The sequence below is a fragment of the Loxodonta africana genome, chromosome 6, assembly GCF_030014295.1.
Source record: "Loxodonta africana isolate mLoxAfr1 chromosome 6, mLoxAfr1.hap2, whole genome shotgun sequence".
Classification (NCBI taxonomy): domain Eukaryota; kingdom Metazoa; phylum Chordata; class Mammalia; order Proboscidea; family Elephantidae; genus Loxodonta; species Loxodonta africana.
Genome location: NC_087347.1, coordinates 21,039,391 through 21,058,657, shown reverse-complemented (window position 1 = coordinate 21,058,657; position 19,267 = coordinate 21,039,391). Strand labels below are relative to the sequence as shown.

Sequence of the window (19,267 nt, the reverse complement as noted above, 5' to 3'; positions counted from 1 at the left end):
ATACTTCTGTCACCCTAAGTTAATGGTCCTGCCTCCTACTTTACTAAAACAACTCAGGGTATTTCTGAAGACAGTTTTTCAGCTTCTCTTCTCTTCACAAACATGTTGCTACATTCCACCTACTTCTTTACCCATCTTTGATGACTTTCCAAAGGGCTCAAAGAAGCAGTTACTCTTTCTTTCAAGAGTAAAAGCATGTTCCATTATATCTATACAGAAGCCCATGCATGGCATCTTAGACATCTCCTTGTTGAGACTACAACTCAGCTGAGTAGGTGATAGGTGGAGAAACAATGGTGCATCTTTGCCCCTCCCTCTCTGAGCCTGAGATCTAAAATTCCAACAATTAGAGCCAATATTCATAGAAAATAGAAACCTGAACAGCCCCCACGTACATATAACCAGTATACTTGAGGTACTTACCCTACCTATCCAGTAGGTAATGGGACCTGCAATGTCTGGGATGAGGGTCAAAGTCTTCAAAGAAAATAATGCAGACATCAATAGGAAAAGCATTTTCGACTTCTTGAAAATTAAAAAGCACTTATTTATCTTTACTAAGGTTACACGGGTGCATATATATGTCAAAAACAATTCTGAACACGGTACACTTTTATACATTTCATTGTATATAAATTTTACCTTGATTTTAAGAAGCACTTATTTAATTAGGCCCAGATCACTACACATAAAAAGGCAAAATAAGAAAATGAAGTCTATAAAAATGAAAGAATTTTATCTTGTGGAACTTGAAGATATCTTACCAATATGTTTCTTTCTGATCTATAGTAGCCTATCTTTTTAATGAGGATTTTGAAAAAGCATGGTCTATAAAAAAGGGTACTATATAAAATTTGTGTGTATTAACTCATTTAAGATATATATGAGTGCCCATTTGTGCAAGGAGTTTTGCTTGGTATTGAAGACAGAGAGGTGATACACTGTTGACAGTCTCATAAAGTTCACAGTCTGGTGTGGAAACCAGACACTAACCTGTTGTTAATAACAACTGTGATAAATGCTGCAAAGGAACAGTACTGGTACAATGAGAGCAACTGCACTTGGCGGGGTATATAGCATGGGTCAGGGAAAGCTTGCCAGAAATTTAAGCTAAGACTTGAAAGATGAGTAGCAGCAAGCCACACGAAGAGAGGAAACATTCTGGAAATATTTCTAGACACAAGACAAGTGTGAGGATTCCAAGATTTAAGAATTTCAGCAGGGCAGTGACATGTTCAGATCTCTGCTTTAAAATAGTAACTCTGGGGGCAACATGGAAAACACAATAGAGAGGAACGTCGTGAATTCTGCGGGACTAGTTACTGAGTACGCCAAGAGATGTGAAGATGGTTTAGTCTTAGGTAGTGGTCACGAAAGCAGGAAGAAATTGCAGATTGTTGAGATAACAGAAATATTTAGTGATAGCAGCAATATATGACATAGGTAAAGAGGGAGAAGAAACTAACAGGAATAATTCCTCAAGTTTCTGGCATAAACAACTGGAATGACAGTGATTATGAGCTTATTTTGACCTGACAAGTCTGAAGGATCTCTCAGATGATGAAAGGAGCCATCAACTAGACAAATACATACACGAGTCTGAATGTCAGAGAATGAGGCTAGGACCATAATTTGGGAATCATCTGTACAGAGTCACTAAATGAAGCCATGCAAGTAAATTAAGAGAATGTACCATAAAAAGAAAATCTACGCCAAAGTCCCAAGAATGCCTCTATTTCAGATGTACAGCAGGAAGAAAAGGAAGAGTGGCTGAGAAGGAATATCAGAAAGGCAGGAGGCATACCCAGGGAGTGGTTTGCCACAGAAATCAAGGGCACAATGTGTAGAAAAAAGGAGTGGTCAACTGTGTGAAATGACGCTAAAAAAAAAAAAATCAAGAATGAGGACTGGGAACAATCTTTGCATTCATATATAAGCAGACATCATGGTGATCCTATTAAGGGCAGCACTGAACTGAACAGTTGGGCTGGAAGCTTAACTGGGACATGTTCACAGTGAATGGAAGATGAGAAAAAGGAGACAGCAACTATCAACACTCCTCCCGAGACATTAAGCTGTGAATGAGATGACTCTGGGAAGCACTGCAGGGGTCCAACAGAACATTTAATGGAATTTTACTTTGAAGATGTAAGTAGCTTGAACATGTCCGATACTGACTAAGATCCAGTAGAAAGGTAGAACCTGAAAATACATAAGAATACTTAAGATTCCGATGGCTGCTGGATGCAATCCATACCACAGATGGAAAAGAAACAGTCTCTGACAGGACAGGAGACACTGCCCTCCATTAAAATAGGAGGAAAAACAAACAGAAAAGGAAAAAAAACACAGGTAAAGTCATAGATTCCATGAAAACAGTTCCCAGCTGATACTTTGTCTCTTCTCTGAGAAGTAGAAGGCAAGATCATTTACTAAGGGTGAGAGGACCAGGAGAGCTGAGGAGGCTGAAGAAAAATAATGGTTTCAAAATATGAAGCACACTAGAGAAAGAGTATATAATTACTGGGTAACGTAGAGGGTCTAACAGAGGTTTGTGAAAATGGACAAATAGTGGCACTGATCTGTCCCATATGAGGTTCCCTCCAGCAGAGGCAACGGAAAGGTTAAGTGGCTGGGTTTACCCAAGGGTTGTGGCACTACCAGAAGCGATAAGAAATAGTCACACTAGTTAATTTTTAACATTACTATGGGCCAGGCCTTGCAAGCGAACATGAATGGTTCACTTAAGCCTCAGGACTACCCCGCCTAATTAGTATAATATTATTTTTATTTTATAAATGAGGATGTTCGGGCATGAACTAATTAACTCCTTGACTGTGGTCATATAAGAAGCAGAGTCAGGATTCAAAGTCTGAGTGTTCATTTGCAAAAACAATGGAACTGAAATAAAAGAGAGACTTTATATATATATATATAACTTATTATTTTAAAACCTTCTTTTGTTAACAGAGCAATGGTCCATGAAATTACAAGTGGCTTTCTATCTTTTTTTTTTCTATCTTAGTATTAGAGAGTTGATATGTAATTTAGACAATTTACCAAATCCAGAGCATAAAGAGAGTATCAGCAAACTAACTTACTTCACATTTATATACCAGACATCACAGTACTTGTCTTCATATGTGATCTCATCCTCAAAAATGACAACTCACAGTGACTCTATAACCTGACAAGGAAAATGAAGCTCAGAAAGACTAAATTATCTGTTATATCTTTTATCAAGTCCCTGTAAAAATAAAGTGCCTCTCCCTGACCCCCTTGCCAGGAAAGCCCTTAACAAAACTAATAGGACTGATTGAATTCACTTAGCATAGAAAAACTTTACAGCTATGTTTGCTCTCACTGGAAATGAGATATATGTAACATCGCTTTAGTCTCTCAAGTAAAAGAAACTAGGAGAAGCTCTCATCACTACGTTACAACTACAAATCAAAACTAAGGAAACTGGAGTGAAAATTAAAAATAGAAAAGTAACATCTTCAAAGAAAATCATTCTGTCCCATTCTCAAATAAACACTGAGGTAACAGGAGAAGTCACTAGACTGGATAATTCTGTACTGACACAATAATTAAAACTGATAAATTTTAAACCAGAGACTACATCAGCCTGAGACTAGAAGAGCTAGATGGTGCCCAGCTACAACCAATGACTGCCCTGACAGAGAACGCAACAAAGAATCCCTGGGGGAACAGGACAGCAGTGGGATGCAGACCTCAAATCCTCGTAAAAACACCAGACTTAATGGTCTGACTAAGACTAGAGGGACCCCAGTGGTCATGGCCCCCAGATCTTCTGTTGGCCCAGGACAGGAACCACACCCAAAACCAACTCTTCAGACAGGGATTGGACTGGACAATGGGTTGGAGAGGGATGTTTGTGAGAAGTGACCTTCTTGGATCAGGTGGACACTTGAGACTATGTTGGCATCTCCTCCCTGGAGGGGAGATGAGAGGGCAGAGGAGGTTAGAAGCTGGTGAAATGGACACTAAAAGACAGAGTGGAGGGAGGGAACGGGCTGTCTCATTAGGGGGAGAGCAACTGGGAGCATGTAGTAAGGTGTATATAAGTTTTTGTGTGAGAGACTGACTTGATTTGCAAACTTTCACTTGAAGCACAATAAAAATTTTTTTAAAAATGATGTATTTGGCTTCATTCTCCAATCATACTAGTTAAAATAACAACAACAAAATCATAGTTTAATCTCCGTGAAAGTTATTAAACAGTTTAGGTATGTCAACGATTTTACACCGTCTTGCCAAACAAGATTTTTCTTGTGAATGATACAAATACAACCAATTCAAAAATTAGCAATAATGGGTGAAAATGGAATATATGTCTGAGAAAGCAAATTTTCTTTAACAAGACTGGTTCCGCTCCAATCACATACTGCAAGGATTTACTATTAGAGATTTAGTGTTAAGACAAATAGATGGCAGGTATTAGAGCATAATTACTACAAAAATAATTGTATTAATATGACTATGATATCTTCTGTTGCTGAAGATATAAGGACATTTGGTTTTAAAAACCTACAAAAGAATAATTAGCTTCCATCTCTCATGCTGTCATTCAACTATCCTTACTCAAGAACAGATGTTACGTAAGGCTTTTCAGTATTTCCCATTCTGAAGTACAAGTCCTAGACACTAAGGAAAAATATTTAAACCTTTCCTTTCAGACTTCCATTCTAATCATTCAGTAACTATATAAACAATTAAGAGTTACTATTCATATACACTGAGCTTGGCCTTCACAAAGGGAAAAAAAACAAAAAAACCAAACCCACTGTCATGAAGTCAATTCTGACTCACAGCAACTCTATACAGGACACAGCAGAACGGCCCCATAGGGTTTCCAAGGAGCAGATGGTGGATTGGAGCAGTGGGTGGATTCGAACGGCTGACCTTCTGGTCAGCAGGCAAGCTCTTAAAAAGTAAACCACCTTACACAACTGACAGGTACCATCCAACTAAATCTGACAGGAAGAAGACACTGCGTTTTGAAATGCTAACTTCTTAAGGAAAAATAACAAAAAGCTCTACTTACCATATACATTAATATGTCTCTAATCATCACCATAGCTGTTTGATGATCATTCCAAGCTTGATTTAGCGTTTGAAGAAAGTTGTTATTCAATGAATTTAGTACATCTTCTCGCACCTATTAACAGAAGAGTTCATTATAGTTCATTTATATACACACAGATATATATACATACATAGAAACCTGTTGCCATTGAGTCAATTCCGAATCAGTATCTTTTCAATAAGATAATGACATGAAATCACCAATTTTAAACCAAAGAAACATGTTACAGGCATAACAAGTACATTAAGCTATAACCTATACACAGGTAACTATCAAATGTCTATGTATACTCCAAACCACTCTCTTGACCTCCAGAATCATAAAGCAACCTCCTAGGAATTTCTTAACCCTCCAATGATTTAATATCGCAGTAAGAATAAAATCCTAAATCTTTATAATCAAGTATAGAACTAGACCATGGCTACTGCCATGAACCAAATTTCCTACCATACCCTCTCACTCCCCGACCTGTGACTAAAGGTTCAGGGCACTGATTTTGGAGTCAAACTACTCCCAACTCCAATTCCAGCTCCCTAACTAGCTGTGTGACCTTGGGTAAATTACTCAATTTCTATACCTCAGTTTCCTTATGTGAGAAATAGTACCCATCCTGCAGCATTGTTGCAAGGATTAAGTTAACACTAGTAACTCATTAGAACAGCCTGGCACTCAGTAAGTAGTCAATAAGCATAAATTATCAGCACTGTCAGCTCCAGCCATGATGGCCTTCTTGCTGAATAAAGCAACTATATTCTGCCATTTCTTCTGCCTCTATTCACACTGACTCATTCCTTTTATTCTGGTTCAAGTTCCACCTCACAGAGAGGTCTTTTCTGACCACCCTATTTTAAATACAACCCTAAGAATCTCTACTCCTTTACTCTTTTCTTCATAGTATTTATCACTACCTAACCGCTTTATTACATATTGATCTGTTTATTATTTTTCCCATTAAAATGCAAGCTCCATGACAGCAGGGATTCTGGCTTTTGAATGTGTATCTCCAGCACCTAAAAGAGTGCCTGGTATATATCCTTTGCTGTCAACACCCTTTTACCCCCACCATCCAATACTGTAGACTAATTCACCTACAATATGGTGAGCACTTTCATGATTATCTGCTCTTGCACAAAAAGTTCCCTGGGATTTGGAATGACATTCTAATCTAATACTGATAAAAGACTATTCAAAACTTCAAGAATTCTGTAGTCCACAAGCTTAGTACCAATTTCTCCAATAAGAAGATACTGACCATGACTCCTTCCTGATATGTTATCAGCTCAAAGAAAAAGCTTATTTGACTAGGAAACAAATCTAGACTTAGGTCCCAGTTTTATCATGAAGAAATTGTATGCCTGTCCTCTTAAATTCCTACAGCACTTTGGTACTAAATTACCATCTTCTCCAGTTAATAAAAATCCAACCCATCCTCCACGGTCTAGCAACTCTCAGTAACTCCAGCCTGAACAGACATCGTCTATCTTCAAACATCTTTTATCACAGATAATCTGCCAAGCGGTTAAACTTCTTCAGGTTGGAGAGGATCTGAAGTCAAGGTGCTTTTTGAGAAACGTAATTTTTTACATCTGTGTGTTGAGATACATAGATATCTACAAGCCTGAATGATAAATATATGCTAAGTAAAATGTCATTCTGTATCAGATCTAGCATAAACAAGTGACAAAAAGAGCCAAAGACAGAAAGAAAATGCATTCACATTATGGGAAAATAAGGTAAAACTGAGAAAACTGGGTCTAATTTATTTTTTTCTTCACGTTTGGGAAAAAAATTAGATTTTAATGATGGAATAATGCATTTGACCTAAAAAAGTAAAGTGTGAAAAACCACTAATCTACTATACAATTTAAAATTTCACTATATATTTAATTTTTTTTCACAAGACTATGCGCCTTGACTTCAAGATAAATCACCCAGAAATTTCTCCATAAATATGTTAACTATACCAAAAGTGATAAACATCCACATCAGTTTGTTCACAGTACACTGTGTTAAATAAAAACTTTTATGCAAAATGGATAATGTATCATTTGTTCCAACTCATTAAGTCTAACACCTGTCAGATGTAAATTCCAAAGATAGCTAACACTAGGAAAAAAAAAGGAAGCTGAAAATGTGCCTACTTACAAAATTCTTCACCAAACTTCAAATTCTTTCACTAAACTACTAAATTTTACATAGCAATTCAATTAAAATAATGACAATACTAGAGCAAACTGTACTACGTATCAAAAATAAAATTCCAAACACCAGGATATTGAGCCAATTAACTTTTCTTAAATGACTTAAATGAATTTCTGTATATCCCGCTGTTATAAAAATCAACATATGTGTTAACTGTATTAGTTACCTCGATTTTGGAACATACACACAAATGTGCTTAGCTTATTTGTTGAATGAATGAAAAACTGACCAATTAAGTTAATGCTATAAAATAGGAATGTTCTTTAAATTACTGATTTCTACATTTTAAGATAAAATATATCGAAAAATATTTATGTAATATAGTTTGTACTTTTACCTGCCTTTCAGCAAAATAATAAAAATGCAATGAACTAGCACTATACCAAAAACCTGTTGCAGTCAAGTCAATTCCAACTCATATCGACCCTAGAGGACAGAGGAGAATCGACCATAGAGTTTCCAAGGAGCACTTGGTGGATTCAAACTGCCAGTCTTCTGATTACCAGCCATAGCTCTTAACCACTACACCACCTTACACCATAAATAAAATTTCCTTATTTGTATCATACTTCAAAAAAATTATCCTGAGAAATCAACAACACTGCATCTTACTAAGCAGAAAACAGCTATCATTAAGAGCTTTTCTGGTATTTTTGAACTGTTACACAGACATATGACTAAAAGTCAAATAAATGCCTTAACTATACTTGCTGTAATGTCTTCTTATTCAGATCACTCTATGAGCAATTTTTTTTCCTCTAATATTGTCCCAGAAAAATATTTTTCTAATTTGGATATGTGTTCAAACACACACAATGAAATGTTAGAAGTGAAATGAAAACTCTAACTTTATGAAGAGTAAATGGGCTTTTTAAAAGAGAAGTTGGTATCTAAACTAAAATACACATTAAGTCTTTTAACTTTCATTTTACAAATTATATAACATAACACAAAAAAGTTTGAAAAGGGGGGCATGGGAGGTGGGGGGTAACATTGCTTACCTTATACTCTAACACAACTACCATTACTTTTTTGCACAAACGAAGCAAATAGGAGGGGACCCTGCTGTAGAGGGTGACAGCAGAACCAAAGGGGCCTGGGGTTCAAATATGATCCAGAACTAGCATCACTACCTAAGAAAATCTGCATTAAGGCTTTCCGGATGTAGAGTAGGAATCTGAAGGGTGAGGCAAGAACACACATGGAAGAACAAGAAACATCAGGGAAGTTGAGAGTAGCATCTAGGGACCCAAAAAAACAAACCAAAACTAAAACCTGTTGCCATGAGTCAATTCCGACTCATAGCAACCCTACAGGACAGGGCAGAACTGCCTCACATGATTTCCAAAGAGCAGTTGGTGGATTCAAACTGCCGACCTTTTGGTTAGCAGCCTGAGCTCTTAACCACTGGGCCATCAGGGTTCCAGGATGGCACCAGCTGTGACAAAGAAGCTGAAATGAGTAGCTGAGAAGAGATGGCTATGCATAGCACTTAAGCTTTGCAAAGGATGTAGAGCTTAGAACAGTGGATCACAACCTAGCAGACAATCAGAATCACTTAAGAGCTTTTAAAAACAGATTTTGGGTCCCACCCAAGATCCAAAGAAAGGAAGCGGTTTAAAAAAAAAAAAAAAAAGTCAACCAGGTGATGCTGGTACACTGCCAGAATTAGAAAACCACTGGCTTAAAAGAGCCATGCTAGCCATTTTTTTATGTCCCTTCCTTTTGGAGAATCTTTTCAAGATGATATTTTCATGCAGTTGTAATAACACTATCGATACAATTCTGGATTCTGATTTTTAAATTCAACTCACTGACACATTAACTTTTGCTTTAGGAAAAAAACATCTAGCTATATCATGTAATCTTCAAAGCACTATAGTAATCCAGAGGAAAAGATTATATTACAATGAAATGTTTAAAAAAAAAAAAAAAGCATCTAAGAATCTTAAGCAACTTTCAAAATGACACCAACAGCACGATCTTTAAAATTTTATATATATACACACACACATATACATATACACACACATGGACTCCATCAAAATTAAAACTTTTTGCTCTGCAGACACTGTTAAAACAGTAAACAGAGAAACTATAGACTGGGAGAAATTACTTGCAAATCAAATAACTTGTATCTAAAATATATACAGAACTTTCAAAACTCAACAGTAAGAAAGCAAACAACTCAATTATAAAAAATGGGCAAAACACTTGGACAGACATTTCACCAAAGAGGATACGGAGAACATACTTCAGCAGCTGAAAAGGTGGTCAACATTAGCCATTAGGGAAACGCAAATTAAAGTCATGACAAGATACCATTATACACCTGTTAGAATGGCAAAAAACAAAATATACTGACAATACCAAGTGCTGGTGAAGATGCAGAGCAACTGGAACTCTCATACATTACTGGTGGGAATACAAAATGGTACAGCACCTCGGGAAAAGAGTTTGACAGGTTTGTTTTTTAATTATATACATATACATACTTATCATGTGGCCAGCAAGCTCACTCCTTATGTATTTACCCCAGAGAAATGAAAATTTATAGTCACACAAAAACCTGCACATGAACAGTAACAGCAGATCTACACATAATTGCACACACACACAAAAAAGTATATAACCCAAATGACTTTCAACAAGTAAATGGATAAGGGAACAGTAATACAGTCATACACCACTCACCAATAAAAAGGAACAAACTACTGATATACAAAACAGCATAGATGAATCACAGAATAATTATGCTGAATCAAAGAAGCCAGCCTCACAAGATCACACACCGTATGATTCCATTTATAACATATTCTAGAAAAGCAAAACTATTGTGATGAGACAGAGCATTGTCTGACAAGGATTAGGAATGGGAGGAGGGGTGACAATACAGGGCTAACAGAAGGAGTTTTCTGGGGTATGGAACTTTTCTACATCAATTGTAACAGTGGTTAAACAAATCTATATACACGTGTTAAAATTCACAGAACTATACATAAAAACAAAGGAGAATTTTATTGTATATTAATTAAAAAAAAACTTGCAGTGAGTGTGATTCTCAAGTTGGGTCCTTTATTGTTACTAGATCATACTAGATCATAAATATATGCTATGATTCCACAGTCTTTTCATAATAACAACTTATATATCAAACAAGGCAAGAATTGTTACATCAAGTATATAAACCTTCTTAATTACTCTGTAGCAATTCAAATTGCACTATTACATTCTTCATTTCTGTAACTACAGCCTTTACTATTTTGTTAATTACATCCTTAAGAAAGATTAGTGGTATCACCTAGTCAAAAGGAAACCTTTACTTTCCAATACTGTAGTAAAACCTGTTCGGTGGTAAGTTTACATCAAAGCTGCATAAACCATACCCTTAAATCAAGGGCAAATGGAAGAGCAACGGGGGATAAACGGGAGCGGCCAGCACGACCAGAAGTTAGGGGCTTTCTGTCTTTGCCCTTGGGTTTTCAGAACCAGGCTTCTCCATGGATTGACAAGGAAGCTGATCTTGGGCCAGTAGCTCCCGGCTGGCTGGAAAGTTGAAGGACATTAATAATTTGCACAGTACTCCTTCAAACACATGCATGATTATTTTTAATCACTAATTAAAAATTTTTCACCATCTAAATTTCAATGCCCTGGAGCAAAATCTCAGCCGGCCAATTAAATGTCTAGGTAATAACAACAACAAAAAAAAACAGCTAAAACTAACTATAAAGACTTTAGTTATAAAGCTTATTGAAACTAAAAATGAACCATATAATCAGTGATGATATGAACTGCTGAAAACAAAGAGTTTCCTTCTAAATAATTCTCAAAACTCTTTAAAGTATTTAGTCCAAATATCAATAAATCTCCAAGGTACAGAAGTTTTTATTTAGCATTATTTTGCAAAGAAATACACATTACATATTAAAAACATAAAATAGGGCATGAATAACATGGAGAACACGGTATTTATACACAAAGCATTGAAAAGCATCACGCAAGTACTGTAAGAGGCATGTACTATAAGATTCACACAGAAGCTAAAATAATCAACAACAGTATTAGCAGAAAACTGCTCTGGGCAGTTTCTATTCATGACTTTGGGCAAGTCACTTACCTGGTCTGTAGTTCCCCTTTCCTATAATATGACTGGAGTTAATTAGATCAGTGGCGTTCACACCATGCTCCAACGAGACAGCCTTAGTACCACTGCAGGGCAGACTGTTTTTCCTGATTAGAAATGATTTTTATTGGTTTTGACTGATTTTAAGAGGGGGAGGGGCTCCGCTATTTTGAAATAACAGAGCCAATGGACTGCTAAATACCTTTCCGGGTCTAAATTCTAAAACATGTTGCTTGCTCCATCTGATGAAGCTACATATTACATAAATATACATTTACTATGATCAAAAATCAGTATCTATGTTTCCACTTAACATTTCAACTTGTTCAGAGACCTTTATTAATCACACATGACCTGTGAGTTTGTCACTTTACGAATTTTACCAGTTATGTAAATCCTATTTTCCTGAGGAATGCCGTTAAAGAATTCTTGAGGATTGTTGTTCTCGATAAACTTTCTACCTTAATACACCTGAGGGTTAAGACATACCTATTAACGTAAGTGGCTCACTACAGAACTGAATCTCAATGGGAGCCAAGGCACGGTGTAGAGAAAAGGTCTCTCCTAATCCAGTACATGACACAGATAAATTGACAAAACCTTTTTCCCTCACCCTGAGAATTCCTAGTTTAAAAGATTAAAAAGGGATAGTGTACTGTTTTGGTATTTTTACAGAACAGACATGCTATACAGTGAAAAGCCTCAGCACAAGAGTATGGATGCTGAAAAGCCAGTCGGCCTGCCTTCAAATCCCAGCTCCAACACTTAGATCCATAACCTTGAGTAAGTTACTTAATTTCTTTGTGCTTTAATTTTATCACTTATAAAACAGGAATAACAATAGCACCTACTTCAAGTAGCTGTTTGGAGAATAAATTAGTATCTATAAAGTGCTTACACAGCAAATGCCATATAAGTATATGCTACTATTATTATGGAGGAAACCCTGGTGGCGTAGTGGTTAAGTGCTACGGCTGCTAACTAAGAGGTCAGCAGTTCGAATCCACCAGGCGCTCCTTGGAAACTCTATGGGGCAGTTCTACACTGTTCTATAGGGTTGCTATAAATCGGCATCGACTCGACGGCAGTGGGTTAGTATTATCACAGTAGTAGTAGTATGGAGACACGGTGACAAAGTGGTTAAGAACTCTGGCTGCTAACCAAAAGGGTGGCAATTAGGATTCATCAGCTGCTCTGTGGAAACCCTATGGGACAGTTCTACCCTGTCTTATAGGGTTGCTGTGAGTTGGAACTGACTCAGTGTCACACAACAAAACAACAACTACTATAATATTGTTCATATTACAGAACCTTGCCACTCCAAGTGTGGTCTGTGGAGCAGTATCATGGTCATAACTATCACCACCATGTAGGCTTGTTAGAAATGCACAATCTCCTACCCCGGACCTACTGAATCAAAACCTGCATGTTAACAAGATCCCCAGAAAATTTGTATGTGCCTTGAATTTTGAGAAGTGGTATAAAACATATATACATATATGTTCATGTATTATATACAGTATTTTCCAAATTCATTTTCTACTTTACTCTTACTTTCTTCTAAAGAACAGAAATTTCTACATATCTGGGACTCTTCATACTTCGAGGAGTTCTTAATGCAGCAAGCCTCCTATTGTGCATTCAATATAAATTTTGAGAACAGATTTTGCTATCTCTCAATACATATAACAACCTTAAAATTCTTGTGTTTCAAAGCAAGCTTCTGGTAAGATTAGGAGAATTTTAAGTTCTGTAGATATTTTGAACTTTCTTAAGAGTTCACTAATAATAAAACCCGTTAGAGTGAAGTCGATTCAGGCTCATAGCGACCCCATGGGACAGAGCAGAAGTGCCCCATAGTTTCCAAGGAGTGGATGGTGGACTTGAGCTGCTGACCTTTTGGTTAGCAGCTGAGCTCTTAACTGCCATGCCACCTGGGCTCCTCACTAATGACAAAAACCAAAAAAAAAAACCAAATGAGTTGCTGTCGAGTCAATTTCGACTCATAATGACCCTATAAGACAGAGCGGAACTGCCCCATAGTGTTTCCAAGGAGCACCCAGTGGTTTCGAACTGCCGACCTCTCAATTAGCAGCCGTAACACTTAACCACTACACTACCAGGGTTTCCCACTAATGACAAAAAAAAATGACAAGTGATCCCTAAATGATATAAAATTCACTAACCTCTTGATATTTTCTAGGTCAGTAATACTAGTTTCATTATTTTTCACCAACTTTTAAAATAAAGGTGGTAAACCTCATCAGAGAAATACCAGTATCATAACCAAACAATAAAATAGTCACCGTAATTTTCTCTATTGCTGTAGAGTTAGATGATTCTTTTATAAGTAATTTTCCCAACACACACACAATAATCACGTATTTATTAATGTTTTAAGTTTAAGCATTTCACAAACAGCATACTACTTTCAATTTCAAAATTAAAATCATTCCTAGTGGCAATATTATCCATTCACTCTTTAAGTGTCCAAAAGTAAAGCTCTTAAAGAAATGAGGTCTTAACATCACATTATCAACCACCCGTTCAAAAAATTTTCCCCAAACTGACAACTCAAATATTTATGATTCCTTCCAACAAGCAAAGCAGGGTGCTAGCTAGGCACTATAAGGGGCACAAGATACAGTCAGACACTTTACAATCTCCACAGGGAGGGAAGAGAATGTGAAGGGTTAATGTTACCATACATATGGCCTCAATACAAAGAGTAAAAAAGAGCAGCACCAGATAAATCATGAGGTTCAAAGCAGGGGCCCAGAATGGTTATCAGGACAACACATTTTCGTAATTTAATCCATAAAGAAAACTTGCTACATGTTAAAGCAAAGAAAAAAAATCATCTAAATTTGGCATAGGTTTTAAAAATATACATTCTTAGTTTCAATAAGCTTTTAACTTTATTAGCAATTAACACCATCTTTAAAAAAAAAAAATCAGGATTTTTTTTTTTTTTTACAAAATCGTGCCAGGAAAAATGGCAGCTTACTTTTTGATTGGAAAAGCAGAAAGAAAAAAAGGTAAATTATCGTTTGTAAACTGCTTCATTTCCAATGGTTAAGACAATTAAGACATACAGTAAAAACCATTACACGTAAGTACAGTAGTTAAACTTTGAACAGCAGAAACACTGACTGAATTAAGTACTAAAGCATGCAAAGCATGACAATATGGCAATCAGTATTTTTGTTCTCTTGTGTATCATGTAAAATAAGGACCACAGTTACACAAGATCCAGTTCTTAGCAGAATCACAAACTCCAGTCTCAAAACACCAGAAGTACACAGCCTCAAAATTACACTGTGCTTTTAAATGGTGGCTAGATTTAGTAATTAACTTGGGTAGACAGAAGTATTACTCTACATACAAAAGATAAACCTCAGCAATTCATTACAACATAAACCAAGACGGTTTCCATTCGCACTGCTGGTATTATCCTTAGAGATTCATTTCAACAGACAATTGAGTGTCAACTACATGCATGGAGCAGGAGACACAAAGATGAATGAAAAAGATCCCAGCTCATCCATTCACTTATTTAATAAATATTAAAGGAATGTCACTAGAACATCATGCTTGGTAAAACTGAAGGTCTGCAAAAAAGAGGAAGATCCTCCACGAGATGGACTGACACAGTGCCTACAACAGTGAGCTCAAACACAGCAACAATTGTGAGGATGGCTCAGGACCAGGTAGTGTTTCATTCTGCGGTAGACAAGGTTGCTATCAGTTGGAAGTGACTCGAGGACACCTAACAACAACAGAAAATACAACAGAACACAGTACTTAAAAGTCTACTCCACAACTTAGGCAGGAATAGCTGATGAACGTGCTAAATATAGCAACAATTTTAAACCTGCTTCTTCTCCCAAACATCATTTCTCTTCCAAGCCTTTAAAACTGGAAGCTACTCAATTTCCTATGTCCCACATATCCCAAGGTTCGTTTCTTTCTGGCTCTCTATCTCTAAATCCTCTTCCTTATTCCCAATAATCTCTTCCTCTTTGGGGATTATTCTATTCATATTCAAGTAATTCTCCCAAATCATACTCATTCAGAACCTGCAGGGATGGCTCACTGCCTCCCTTTTCTTTCTGACTCCTGTTACCACGTTAAGCAGCTCCAAAACTCACTGTAATGGGATGACACCCTAGGTTCTCAGTTTCTTCCAACAATTTTCTTCAGTCAGAAAAAAAGGACAAGACAAGGTGGCAGAACTAAAGGTAAGTACCAATGAAACACTGAAAACGGCACTCACGCTAAACCTTTAACTGCATCTTTTCTACTGCAGTCAGTCTCTTTTTGAAACTCAAAAACCCCCAATGGCTCCCATCATCAACAGACTAAAACCCAAATCCTCTACAATGTTTTTCAAAATCCAGTCCAACTCACTTAACCATTCTCACTTCTCATGAACGCATCTGAAGCCCTTTCTGTTTCTATCACCACTGATCTATTTGATTACGCTCACATGTACCTGACTTTTTTACTCATGCCACTGACTCTACTGAGGCTATCTTTTGCCCTTGTTCATATGATAAATCTTTAATAATCCTTTAAGGTTTATACAAAAGTGAACTTCTCTTTCCACCGTGCCCTGAATTTCTCAGGAAGAATAATTCCACTTCAAATCTGATTATCTCACTAAAAGTGTGAGCTGCTTGCTGGAAGGAACCATGACGTATGTAATGTATGTATGTATTCGGTGCCTGAAAGACAGGAGAGACTCAATAACTGTGGGCCTCAGAACTGAATCTTTCTGTAAGTGTTTCTAGGGATATTCTTTTTAATTCACTGTGTTTGTTACATTTATAATCTATTTTACCAATAAAGGCCTTTTGAAAAAATATCTCTGCATTCATTCACATTTGCCTAGTAACAGGGTATCACAGATTGAATTGTGTCCCCCAAAATACATGTCAACTTGGTTAGGCCATGATTCTCAGTATTGTGTGCTGTCCTCCATTTTGTGATTGTAATTTTATGTTAAAGAGGATTAGGGTAGGAATGGAACACCCTTACCCAGGTCACATTCCTGATTCAATGTAAAGGGATTTCCCCTGGGGTGTGGTCTGCACCACCTTTTCTCTCTCAAGAGATAGTAAGGAAAGGGAAGTGAGCAGAGACAGGGGACCTCGTATCACCAAGAAAGCAGTGCTGGGAGCAGAGCGCATCCTTTGGACCTAGGGTCCCTGTGCGGAGAATTTCCTATTCCAGGGGAAGATTGATGAGAAGGCTGACAAAGAAAGTCTTCCCCTGGAGCTGTCAACCTGAATTTGTACTTTTAGCCTACTTTACTCTGAAGAAATAAATTTCTCTTTGTTAAAGCCATCCATTTGTGGTATATCTGAAGAAATAAATTTCTCTTTGTTAAAGCCATCCATTTGTGGTATATCTGTTGTAGCAGCACTAGCTGACTAAGACCAGCCGGGGGGAGATCACTTAAAAAAAAACAAGCTTATTATAAAAGTTAAAAGTTAAGTCTGTTTAAGTAACTGGCCTACAAAATATCAGAGTTACCACTTGCTTAAAATCCTTAACCGGCTTCCTAACATACCTATAATAACTAAGTCCAAAGCCCTTCACCATGGCTTCAAGGCATGACATCATCTGACTTCTGTCTTTCCAGTCTTACCTCGTCCCATTCTTTCCCTCTGCCAACTCTTACTGCCCCATTCATGACAGCCACCCCCCTCTCCAAACTATGGGCTGCTGCCTTTTCTGATAGTTTTACTGGAACACAGCCATGTCCATTCATTTATGTATTGTCTATTTCTGTTTTTGTGCTACAACGGCAGGAGCAGTATGACTCAAAAAGCTGAGAATAGTGACTACCTGGTCAGTTTTCGTCCTTTACAGAATAAATGTTGTATAAACATTCCCTTTTCTTGGAATGCTCTTGAAACCACTCTTCCTGAGAGTGCCTTCTCACTCTTCAAGTCCCATATAAACATCACCACTTCCTCAAAAATCCCTCTTGATCTAAGTAGTTGCCCTGAATATTCTTCTCTATCACTGTAACCCTGTTTCCATTACATTTTATATCTAAGCATTTGTCTACTTGTCTATTATTTGTTCCACTAGTGCAGGGATCAGATGTATTTACCAATATATTTCTTGCCCCTAATTCAGAGCCTGGCAAATCATAAATGCTCTTGAGTGTTGAAATTCTGTGGTAAGAAGTCTTATAAGAATACCTTTGAGGGTTTTACAAAATGATCTATAATTTAAATAACCTTTGAAAATGATTTTATTTAGAAGCTTTTAAGTTATTTTATTTAGAAAAAGATATTAATGAAAAAATAATCCGAAATGTTTTCATGTTTACTAAAATTAGACAAGATTTTTCTTATGAGGTGGCACAATGGTCACATCACACCCTAGGTTTTGCTTTGTGGTCTTGAGAAATCTGCCAACTTCCTTTGGTGCCTAATTTCCTCAAAGGACAGAAATACTACCAGAAGTACTTTAAGTCACATACAGAACAGCACTTATCTTCTCCATGCCTGCTTCAACTCTGTGAATTTATTTCTAAAGACAATAAACAGTGCAATGGATTGAATTTTGTCCCCGCAAAATATGTGTCAACTTGGTTAGGCCATGTGTGCTTGTCCTCCATTTTGTGATTTTCCTGTGTGTTATAAATCATAATCTCTGCCTGTGATTAAAGAGGATTAGGGTGGGATATAACACCCTTGCTCAGGCCACATCCCTGATCCAATGAACAGGGAGTTTCCCCAGGGTGTGGCCTGCACCACCTTTTATCTTGCAAGAGATAAAAGAAAAGGGAAACAAGCACAGAGTCAAGGGGACTTCATACCACCAAGAAGGCAGCACCACCCTGAGCAGAGCCCATCCTTTGGTCCTGAGGTTCCTGTGCTGAGATGCTCCCAGCACAAGGGAAGACTGATCCATCACAAGGACCTTCCTCCAGAGCTGACAGAAAGAGAAAGCCTTCCCCTGAAGCTGACACCCTGAATTTGGATTTATAGACTACTCGACTGTGAGAAAATAAGTCTCTCTGTTAAAGCAATCCACTTGTGGTATTTCTGTTATAGCCGCACTAGATGGCTAAGACAAACACCTATTTTAATCCAAAGATTTGTCCTCTTTGGAGCTTTCCTTCATCTGTTCTCTGGTAGTTTGCACCTCTCTACTTTACCAAAATTGTTTGTGAAAATGGTCACTATTCTCACCCTGAAGCCAGGATATCAACAAACTGTATAACAAACCATCCCTGATTCCATGTAAAAACTGTAGTTCCCTGAATTCTTTAACGTACACACAACTGGCCTACTCATCGAGTGAAAAGATGGGTCCTGGCTATCTATGCCACAGCACTAAAAGGTTCACTTCACTCGAAAAGTACTATACTTTTTTTAAAAAACAATCACTGTTAGGCAGTTCAACTAACTGACAAAAGTACACTGAACAAAAAAAATACAAACAAAAAACTGATGAATAATACCCAAAAAAAAAAACCTGTCGCCATCGAGTCAATTCCAACTCATAGCGACCCAGTAAGACTGAGCAGAACTGCCCCAGAGATTTTCCAAGGAGTGCCTGGTGGATTCAAACTGCCGTAGCACTTAACAGCTATAGCACTTAACCACTATGCCGCCAGCGTTTCCAACTGATGAACAGACCAAGTAGTAATGCTTTTGAAACCCAAAAAGGGGTATGTTCTGTGAGACTAATGATTTACAGTCAAAAGGTAATGAAGAGACAGGCAATATCAATTTTCATGCAAACTACACTTTTGTGCCTCGTATCTATAACATCTCCAAATCCTATCTGGTAGAACAAATTGA

At 37.2% G+C, this 19,267-nt stretch overlaps 1 protein-coding gene across 6 annotated transcripts in view; it reads right to left on the bottom strand.

The window, feature by feature from the left end:
* Nucleotides 1-19,267, bottom strand: part of CUL3 (cullin 3) — a 133,372-nt gene that overhangs the window by 76,905 nt on the left and 37,200 nt on the right. For 5 of the 6 annotated variants that reach the window (XM_064286633.1, XM_064286634.1, XM_064286635.1 and 2 more), the window contains exon 3: nt 5,069-5,182. In XM_064286633.1, the coding sequence (XP_064142703.1) occupies nt 5,069-5,182 (114 nt within the window). Of the gene's footprint in view, nt 1-423; nt 5,027-5,068; nt 5,183-19,267 lie in introns of those variants that run through there. The other variant, XM_064286636.1, reaches the window with a different exon arrangement.